Consider the following 11260-nt stretch of genomic DNA (forward strand, 5'->3'; position numbering starts at 1 on the left):
ATTCGCAATCAAACTTACATGAAGAGGGAATAAAAACATTAGAGAAAGAATCTTTGGCTATGAACACAGACCATCTTTTCTTGCTCTGAAGGCTTTCCAGCAAAACATCTGTCATTAATTCTTTTAATGGCAACATCAGACCCTCTCCACTTTCCATGATACACTGTTCCAAAGGTTCCAGAACCCAATTCCCGCAACTCTTCAAGATCACTGTTCTTTATTATCTGAACAGACAATGAGGGAATCAACTATTTAATGACTGGATTATATCAATTAAAAAAATGAATATGGTAAGCAGTAAGCACACAAATATACTGACAAACCTGTAATCGTCCAATATCATTTGCCATCAGGAAGCCCATATGCAGCTTATCTGATTGTCTAGCCTTGATGTTCTGAATTGAATTTTCATAAGAAACTGAAATGCAAACAAAAATAAAAACAGAGAAAAAGGATGATTGCTTCACCTCAATTCTCTGATCACCCGGAACAGATGCACTCTGTGAATTAGAGTTGTCCTCACTCAGCCCGCTCTCTCTAAGAAATGGTGGGTTCATTTCCTTAGAACCATTAAAAGACTGTACAGACAAAGGTGGTGTAGAAGACTCAAGCACCGATTCCACGACCTGCTCAGCAAGATCATGCAGATCTTGATCTATGTAATCTGCTCCAGTGTCTAGAAGTCAAATGAAAAAAATATATAATGATTACAATCATTAATAATGAAAGATTTGAATGTTGATAATTTTATCATAAAGAACTGCTGCTTAATGAAGTGAAGCACAACCTTTTGTACCTACAATGGGATCAAGACGAGATTCCTTGATCAGCCAGTCTACAGGAGGTTGAAGAGAACCTTCCTCTAATAGCACCGCTATATCAGGACTCTGTCCCTTTGGTGAGCGGTTCTCATTAGAAGTATGAGAACATAGAAACGGTAGGCATATTTCCTCAGGTCCACTAAAAGGAGGTACAGATCCAGGTGGAGAAGACTGAAGCACCGATTCTCCCACTTGCTCAGCAAGATCACGCAGATCTTGATTTATATAATCTGCTCTAGGGTCTAATAGTGAATTGAAAGAAAAAGACATGATAATTATATTCATAATTAACGAAAAAATTTGAATGTCATAGATGAGCCATAAAAACTACTTGAAGACATTAAGCACAAACCTTTTGTACCTACAACAGGATCAGGACGTGATTCCCTGATCAGCCAATCTGCGGGAGGTTGAAGAGCGCCTTCCTCTAATAGCACCGCTATATCAGGACTCTGTCCCATAGGCAAACGGTTCTCACAAGAATTATCTCCTGAAATAGTAGGTCCTCTGGTAGCCACAATAGCTGTTCTTGGTCGACATGCATTCATGCTTTCAAGAATTTCCTGAGGATCTTCATTTCCCAGTAGTGAACCAGGTAAAAACGTCTCTCGAAATTGTCCCACTTCTCCTGGAACTAATAAACTGGACAATGGAAATGGAGCATTGCCTCTTTGGGAGGCAGCCATGCCATCAAACAAGTTCTGAGCTTGAGCTTGAGAAACTTCATCTTCCCAGGCCTTACTTGTACCCTCAGCAACGGTATTACTATAAGCAGGATCAATAATATATGGAGACATTCCTGGAATTCGTTGACTGTCCGTAAGAGGTTTAGCCCCTCTTTCAAAATTCTGTGCGCGCAACATACTACTCCCGAAAATGGTTGATGCCTGACTGGCATTAGCAAGTTCAGAAGTGTGCAATTCCATCATGTTAGACAGCAATGGATTAATTCGCCCCATTGAAGTTTCCATTGGCAGACGCCCAGTGCTTATAAAGGCATTGCTTGAAGGTAGTTTACTTGCACCATGGTGTGACTTCACCGTATTGTTGTCCTCTACAATCACTGAAGGGCTTTCAGGTCTGATTTCCCTCGAGATGCTAGTGTTCAAAACAACTGGATTGGCTGGTTTGATATACATTCCATCAGGACCAACTGCAGAAGTGATGAAACCATTGCTTGAAAGTAATGCATTTGCATCATTCGGTAGTCTGAATGCATGATTGTCTCTAACCGCATACAAATTTTCAAGTTTCATATCCTGGGCGCCAACATTAGGCACAAGAGTTGGTTTCAACAGGTCGCTAGACCTTAAAGTATCAAAGGTACTTAAATTAAGTGCTTCCATTACCCCATCAACTTGTTCAACATAGTCTTGAGCAAGGCTCGGAGGTTCTAGAACATTGTATCTTACATTATTCATTGAAAAAGAATCTTTACCACCTTGCTTGCTGATTAAAGCTTGCTTAGCCGGAAAAAATGCCGTTGCTGTTTCAGCTGGCAATTGTTGTTGCTGCAAAGACTCATCATGATGAGGCTGAGGAGGACTCTGGAACACCCCATAAGATGGTTGAACGGTGCTTGATAAACCTATTGCACCAGAAGGATGGAAAACCTGAATTGGATCAGCACCTTCAGCTAGCAGAACATTCTGTTGCTGCAATGCATCGCAACGCTGAGTTTGTGGAGGACTAAGAGAGGCAACATTTGATGCGTTAATACCGCTTGATAAGGTTAAGGTATCAGTTGGACGGAGAACCTTAGCAGCATGGAAATTTTCACCATGCAATACCTGCTTTTTCTGCTGCTGGAAAGAACCCTCAAGATGAGATTGTGCAGAACTTACAAACACTCCATAAGATTCTTGAGCATCTCCAGACAAGCCCACAGCACCCAATGGATGCCTTAGCTTAGAATGATCAATTTTTTCAGCAGTTGCGCCAAATAGCTGCTCCCTGTCTAGTGCCAAATCAGGGACCTTGTTGGCTCCATAATTCCCATATTGACAGGGATTTACAGAGTGCTCAAATTTAGGTTCCACTGAATTTTCCATCATTGCCGCAGTAACTGACCTATGCTGACCCTGCATCCTTGCTATATCCTGAGAATGATAACTATGGACTATAGGACGATCACCTGGTTCATTGACAAGCCTATCCGAATGCACATGAGGCAAAGATTTCTGACACATCTGACAATCTTCAAATATTAACAGGGGCACTTTAGACAAAGGTGGAACAAGGTGCAATCCATATGGTTCAATACTAGGTGGAGGCAAATGAGAAGGTTGCAGAGGTGGAATCTGGGAAAGAGGCTGTTGGAAAACATTATAACTATGATCTGACATAGGCTGAACAAACCTTCCACTCAATTGATCTTCCTCTGAAAAAGGATCCACCTTTCCTTTAACTGTTTTCACAGTTCCTACTTGAGCAGGCATTGAAGAAGGGGTAGTTGGCAGAAAAGAAGGATAGGTATGTTGAGGGACAGAAACCACATTTACCATTCGAGGAGCGGCGGCCATATTCAGAGAGAGCGGAGGCATGTAATGAACCTGGTGGGGTTCTACAAAAGCCTGTGAGGTATAAGGCGGCGCGTGAGGTGGATTCAAGGACTGTGTAGTAACCATCGCCTGACCAAAGAAGGTAGAACTGGCTGGAAAACCTTGAGACTCCGGAAGCGTCCCTGAAGTGGCAGTTCCGGCAAAGGTCAATGTTGATGGATCAAAAGCAGCTGAGGCCCCAGCAGCAGGAGAGGCAATAGCTGAAGAAGCACCGTCATTGTTGGATCCATCAAAGCCGCCATCCGAGTTCTGCGTGGAGGAGGCGCTCGCCATACTGCCTTTTCGGCGAATCTCGCAAGCATAGATGCCAGCGTCAGAGGCAGAACCTCCATTAACTGCTTCGACGTATTTCTGCCCGCCTTCATAGGGATCACTACGAGCGGGTCCGACCGATAAATTATCAGCAAGGACGGAGGCGATTTCAGCTTGGGAAAAAAGGAAGACGCGGAGTTTGGCGGATCCATCACCAGAGACCTCTGCGAGCTTGTCGTACTCATCCATCATATTGTCGAGGTCCTCCGCTGAGGAGACGGAAACGAGAGCGTCGAGGTCTTCGTCAGGGAGTTGGTAACGAATCGCAACGGGAGCACCATAGGCATCCTTCATTTTCCGGCAAAGCTCAGGAAAGGTGGTGTCTCTCCGTACGGCAATGATTCGGGTCTGCCCACCAGCATATCGGAGCGCCCCGTCGCTGGGGCGGGGAAGGATTTTACCTCCAAAGCTGCAGAGGAGCTTGACCTTGCGGGCGGATGGTTGATCGTCAGCAGATTCGTCAGCAGCAGGGGAATCGCCGGCGGTAGAGCAGGAGGAGGGCGGGTAAGGGGAGGAAGAACTAGCGGTGAAAAGACAGCGGTTAGGGTTTAAATGGACGGGATCTTTGGGGACAGAATTCTGGTCGATGGCCATTCTAAGCTAGGGTTTTGGTGGTTGCTCGATCGAGGAGACCAATAAAAGAGCGTAGGAGGATGATGAGAGGAAGTGGATAGGAAAGTCGATTAGGCGTGCATGCGCAGTAAAGATCCCGCGACCGAAGGGTGGAGGGAACTGGATTGCTGCAGGGTAGACGGAGGACGTGGCGGAGGCCACGGAAGCGGTGACGGCGGTTGCGATTTAAGATGGTGGAGGCAGAGACACGAAGGCCGGCCTGCCTCCCGGCAGTACACTTCGGAAAGTGGGGAGGGAGACAGAAGTGCTCAAGTAAACAACGTCCTTCTTAATCCCTAAAGGGAAATTTTTTATTTTTATTTTGTATATCCAATATTTAAATTTTAATATTTATTTGTATAGCACTAAAAAATTTTAAATAGATCAAATTCACACTCTCTCATTAAACTAATAACTCCTAAATATTATTAATTCCTTCCAATGCATTTATCTCTTTTCTTCTACTTATCTCTTTTCGAGCGACCTCAAAGAAGAGATATTTGATCGCCTTTTCTAAAGGCTGCTCTTATCTCGCAAGTTTTGATCATGAGTTTAGGATATGTTTAAATTTATTTTTTTAATCTCTCTTCATCGTATTTTTATTTGGTCTGGTATCCTGACGTAGCTCTACATTCGGTGAGCAGTAAACAAGCGTCATGTGTTCTCATTATTTACCGTGCGGCCTAACAACCCAACCCGGAACGGACCCGGGAGTTTGCGTATTGCTCGATATTGCTAGGTATTGGTTGATTTTGCTCGACAAAAATGAAAAATACCATTTTGTGAAGACCAATATCTAGCAATATCGAGTTCTTTTAGGTATTACGCCGTATTGCTCGGTATTGGTCTTCACAGAACGGTATTTCTCGTTATTGCCAAGCAATACCTAGCAATAATGAGTAATACCTAGCAATACCGAGCAAATACCTAGCAATACGTGAACATAGTAATCCCGGATTCCGGTCCGAGTCGGGTCGTCGTGCCGCGCGGTAAAGAATAAGAGCACATGGCGACATATTATTGGCTACCGGACGTAGAGCAACATCAGATCACCTGACCTAATAATTTTTCCTCTTGATCTATCGTTATTTCTCTTTCTTCTTTCATATTTTATTATTACTATTTCTTTTAATTTTGGCCTTATGATGTTAGGGTTTAGTTGAAATATGTGTTTTTATGGATGTTTTCGACCTCTACATCTGCCATCATTTAACTACCACCCAACCACAATTATTGGACACTCACTGACCAATGCCCTAATGTAAAATCATTGTTGCCCAACAACTCTTGATTGGACCTTCACTATCGACCATGCTATTGGACCTTCGATACTCAACCACCGTCGTTTGGCCTTCATCGCCCAACTGACATCGTTGGACTACAGCATGGCCGATCTTGTTAGACAGCCTCTTAACATTAGCAACAAATAATTGCCTAATAACATTTTTGAACCATCGCTCAACCGCCACTATTAGACAACCCCCGATGCCATTGGAACACCACCTAGCACAGTCATTGAGCCATTGCCTAACCACTATCTTGAAAATTCACTCAATCGCAACATTTGTATCATTGGTTTTCAACCACCATTAGTTGATTATGATCATTAAATAATTGTGGCCCAACTATAATCCTTTTGAGCATCATCACCCGACTAGGATCTTTCGACCACCATTGTTCAATTATACTTCTTTGATATATGTTTCCTAATTATAGCCCTCCAACCACTATCACTTAACTATGGTCATCTAACTAGCATCACCCAACTATAGTCATCTAACCTTTGTGTCTCGATTATGGCCCTTCCGACCATCGTCATCATCGTTAGATCACGATCCTTCAAAGCATCATTATCTGACAACTTTTGGTTAAATACGATCCACTAAACAATATCACTTGTCTAGCTATTATCCTTTAACCAACATTGCCTAACTATGATCCACCAAACTCCGTTGCTTAACTACGATCCTTTCGACTACTATTGTCTGACCACGATCCTCCTACCATAATCGTCTAGCTATGGTCGCTCCACCTTTATCACATGACTAAGAACTATCTGACCACTATATCTCTACTATGATCATTTGACCTTTATTTCTCGACTATAATCTTTTTGACCACTGTGGTCCGACTACGGTCCTCCAACCATTATTGCATGTCTAGTCCCTCGAACTCCATTGCTTGATTACAATCCTTCTAACCATCATTGCTCGAATACATTCCTCCAACCTCCGTCACCCTACTATGAACCTTCAAACCACCATTGTTTAGCTACGATCATTCCTATCACAATCATCCGACCAGAATCCTCCACCATCGTCGCCTGATTATGACCCTCTGACCCTTATTGCAAAATGCAATCACCTGAGTTACAATCTTTTGACCATTATTGTCTGACTGCTCTGAAACATGTTAACTTCATCACTTACCATCACTAACAATGACAATGTACATTATTGACATCAACTGTAACTCCCAACTTCAGAACTTTGGTTTATGCTAAACTTCTTGATTTTTAATATTCTATTCTCAAAGGAGTACAACCAAAACAACAAGCATATGATCTATAAAAGACAACTCTCATATTATAGGGCTCTTCCAACTTCAACAAGACAATATGTTCTTCATATTATATCAATGTCTTCTCTCATTGAAAGACATAATTAGTAATCAATAATAGATACTACCGAAATCATTTTAACTGGGCTAGACCCTATATTTTTTTCCCTTTCCTAGTTTTTCTACGTAAATACTCAGATGTCTCTTATAATTCTTGCAATTCATTTTTAATATGCGTGTATGTTCGCTATTCTTCTAATGTTAAGACGTTAAACTCTCTATCTCTCTACCATCTCAAATATTCCGACACACCATTAAAGTTTTCCTTTATCTAATCATATCTCTAAATGTAACAGGGAGATCCATACCTAATAATAAAATTAAAAAAAAAAAAAAATGTACGCGTGCAGCTAGACAATGAAGATAAAAATAAATTAACATTTTAATTGTGAAGCTATAAAATCAAACGAAATATACATTGGATTAAAAGAAAAAAAAAAATATTATGTATAATCCCTTGAAGAAAATCCCCCTTTTTGCCTGTAATTTTATATGAAGGGAGGTGTAAATGAGTATAGCCGAATCAAGCTCGAGTCAACCCTGACTTGAGCTTGAGCTTGATTAATTAATCGAGTTCGAGCTAGAGATCGAGCTATATTCTACGAGTTCGAGCTGACTCACAAGTGACTAATTTATTATGAAAGAAAGAAAATGATTATGATTTAAGTAATTATTATAATAAAGTCATTTAAAGAATGAAAAATTATAAGAAAATTAATAAAAAATACTAAATATAAGAAATTGTGATATAATTTTTAAGTATTTTTGATAATTTTATACTTAAAATCATGAATTCTAATTGATACATCACGTAAAAATAATCTTGATTGGGCCTCTTGGTGTTCATTCATTTTTCCTGTTTGTGTGTTAAACTTACGTACAACGCTCAGACGCGAATTTACAAACTCTACCGCCGCGTATTTTCTAACACGCAACACTAATATATTTTAAGTATATTTTATATTAATATTTTCTAAACGAACAGTCACACGAGTCAACTTGACTCAATTACACCCCTAAGAGGAACTGATTTTATACTATTAAGGGATAAACTTTATAGAATAAAGGGTTTTTTTTTAATGTATTATAAGTTTTATTTTAAATGAGCAAGATTTATATTAGTATGAGATGATTTAAAGTATCCGTATTTTTTATTTATGGATGATAAATGACATAAAATAAAAAATGTATTAATAATGTGAATGTTTATTGACTTTATATAAAATAAAGAAATAAATTACAAATGATGACTTTCTTAATAAAAAATAGAAAACTTAATCAATGATAACTTTGTTTAATCATATAATTTATCTTTTTTACGATAACAAAATTTTAAAATCATCAATGTCAGTTTCAAGTTTGAATGAAAAAAGTTGAGAGAATTTTTAAAATATAAAAATTGTGTCCAATAAGAAAAAAAATTCTGGCTCTTCCACTACGTACTTGCAAGTATTGGGAAGTAGACCTATAAATTCTTTAATTGATATATTTAATATTAAAAATAGATGCATGTTAGATAGTAATCCTATGTAAATTAAAAATTATGAAATAGTTTTTGTAGTATTTTGTTTGGGACGACTTTCTTACTACTGCTTAAAGTAGCTAGTTTTTTTAATAAAACAATTTAAATTTTTGTACTAAAAAACTGCTTTAAGAAACAGAAAGAAAGCCGTCCCAAACAAGTCCTTAGTAATTTACGCTTCGTTTGGAACAACTTCTTTGTTGCTTTCTAAAGCAGTTTTTTAGTTCAAAAAATTTTTATACTAAAAAATTGCTTCAGAAAACAAGAAGAAAACGATTCCAAATGAAATCTTAAACCCCTCAATATAAATATATCATATTTAAAGTAATTAAATCATGCTTATTATAAAATCGTTGATAATGTATGATATGTACTTGAAATATAAAATATAAGAAGATGTAAACAATTCTTAACATACGATATTTCTACTGTAAGGGCTTCGCTTTGAAGAATATTGATCAGGCTTAATTAAGACCATCTCCAACGGAAAATTACATTTTTCACTCCAAAATGCCGTGAAATTTAAAAATGCCGCGATTCATTTCTAATTGAACTTCATTTTGAGAAGGTAACGATCTTTTTTTTTTCTTTCGCGCGCTTCTTGTCAAGTTCGGTAGACTGAGAAAAATAGCGATGATGAACAGTTCAACGTCAATATTGGCGTCCTACTGTTCACCCGCATGGAAATAGCGGAAGTTTCACCGTTCAGCTGAAGTTCGGAGGCGACGGCATTCAAACATTTGGAGTTCCGTTAGAGATGCCCTAACATTTTCATTATAATCATAGAGATGCCTCTTTACAATAATAGGTATCGGCATCCTTCTGAGAAGATATGATGAGAAAGGTATATTTTCTAATGTTACGAATGGCTTGCTTTTGCGACTTAGGAGGTTTTATTTAAAATAATTTTTTTGGCTGCTTTTATATTAAGAAAAATAATTAGTAACAGATACTGTGTCTTTGGAAAACATCTTTTCACCATCATTTTGATTTTTTCCATTTAAAAAGTTATATTTGGAAAAGTGATTTTGAAATTATGGTTGAGACTTCATTTGTGGAGTAATTATTTTGTGCGGACACCGAACGTCGTTCAGAATCGAATGAAAATATGTCACATCACTCGGTATCGCAGCTCGGTACCACTCGATATCAGGTGACGTGGCGCATTTTCACTGGGCTCCAGACTTTTATTGTGTCCGGTTTCCGTACATAATAATTTTTCTCATTTGTGAAAGCTGTGAAAGCTTTATTGCTGTTTCTTAAAGCAACATTTTAGTACAAAAATTTAATTTTTAACTCTAAAGCTATTTTAAGAAACAATAAGAAAAATGTCCCAAACCAAATCTGAGGTTCGTTTGGGATAGTTTTTTTACTGTTTTGTGAAACTACTATGAAGAAAATATATTTTTTAAGTTGTTATAAAAATCTACTTTCTAGTTTTAAATTTTTTTTGAAAGTAGCAAAAAAAATTTTCAAAAAATAGTACTAAAAAAATTATAACTATGATATGAAAAACAAATATGTAATAAAATTATCCCGAACAAATCCCGAAAAACAAAACTTTTAAATGCAAAAATAGAAAAGCTTGAACTGCCTCAAACGAAGCCTATTAATATTGTAGAACATAGATGAATTGAGAATTAATTTCATTTAAATCTAAAAAAAAAAAAAAATCATCCTCATTTATATATATAGTGATATTACGGAGAACTCAACATTTGATGAGCAAATACTGCCAAAGTAATTGCATGGCAATTTTACGTAGTGGCAAATGCATAGTTGCACATTGAAATCAAATTTGGACATAACTATAACAAAAACAACATCAAGCCTTTATCCCACTATGTGAGGTCGGGTACAATAATCTTTTTTCTCTATTGTGTCATGCTAAAAGTTAAATTTTTATTTAAATATAATAAAGAAAGGTTTTTTCTAATATTTTATAATTAAGTCTTTTTAGGTTTAAATTTATCTTTTTTAACATAAGTCAAATGTAATACATATACTTTTCTGACTGGGTCATGGGAAAGTCGTTTTATAACAATACTCCCTAAAATAGTAAAATATCCAACATTGAAATCAACAATTATTTTTGCGATCTTAGTTAGGTCCAAAAGACTTCTGAGTAAAATGATTGCAATGTAAAGTAAATAGTTGTGATTAGAGGCTATGGCGGCGGTGGTCGGAAGCAGCATTTGTGGTGGACGACGGTGGCAGTTGGCGGTGGCAAAGCCAGAGGAAGGGGCGGCAATGGCAAGTGGCGGAGGGGGGTTGTCGCTGGCAATGGCGGTGGCGACGATAGCCAGTGGCGAGGCCGGAGGCTGAGGTTGGCAGTGGTGGTGGCGGCGACCGAAGGAGGTGGCTGGGAGTGGTGGTGGCCAAAGGCAACGGCGAAGGCGATGGCAGCCACAGTGCCCGAAGGTGGTGACCAGCCTGCGGTGGCTGCTGGCGGGCAGAGGTTGCTCGCAAAGGGTGGCAATGCCCTTGAGTTTGCGATGTAGCCCAAATCAGGGGAATTCCAAATAAACAAAAAATGAACTAAAATGAAATAAAATGCATTTATTTTACTGCACCTTAAATTCATTTTTCATCCAACCAAACACCCAAACTCAAAACCTCTATATTTGAATTACTCTACCCTAATTGTGATCAGTGAAGAAACTCAAAAGCATGCACTTTTGTTTTGATTTTATGAAAAGAATGTATTGCACTCCATTCAGAAAATGTGCACTGAAATCTGACAGCGAATTTTCAAAGAAAATATGTCATTTGCCAGTTATTGCTTAATCATCTAGAGGCTACCCAAATAGCTA

General features: G+C 38.4%; 1 protein-coding gene across 5 annotated transcripts in view; it reads right to left on the reverse strand.

Annotated features, from left to right (window-relative positions):
* Window positions 1-4644, reverse strand: part of LOC110096990 — a 39411-nt gene extending 34767 nt beyond the window's left edge. The window contains exons 1-5 of one of the 5 annotated variants that reach the window (XR_003700186.1): window positions 1174-4642; window positions 788-1063; window positions 468-676; window positions 324-395; window positions 72-224 (exon numbers count right to left, since the gene is read on the reverse strand). Coding sequence is in view for 4 of the 5 variants with exons in the window: in XM_020823175.2 (XP_020678834.1) it covers window positions 72-224; window positions 324-395; window positions 468-676; window positions 788-1063; window positions 1174-4288 (3825 nt within the window). In the remaining variant the exon portion in view is untranslated. Of the gene's footprint in view, window positions 1-71; window positions 225-323; window positions 396-467; window positions 677-787; window positions 1064-1173 lie in introns of all 5 variants that reach the window. The other 4 variants (XM_020823182.2, XM_020823192.2, XM_020823175.2 and 1 more) reach the window with 4 other exon arrangements.
* Between the last annotated feature and the right edge of the window lie 6616 nt (window positions 4645-11260).

This window comes from Dendrobium catenatum, unplaced genomic scaffold (assembly GCF_001605985.2).
Source record: "Dendrobium catenatum unplaced genomic scaffold, ASM160598v2 fragScaff_scaffold_257, whole genome shotgun sequence".
Classification (NCBI taxonomy): domain Eukaryota; kingdom Viridiplantae; phylum Streptophyta; class Magnoliopsida; order Asparagales; family Orchidaceae; genus Dendrobium; species Dendrobium catenatum.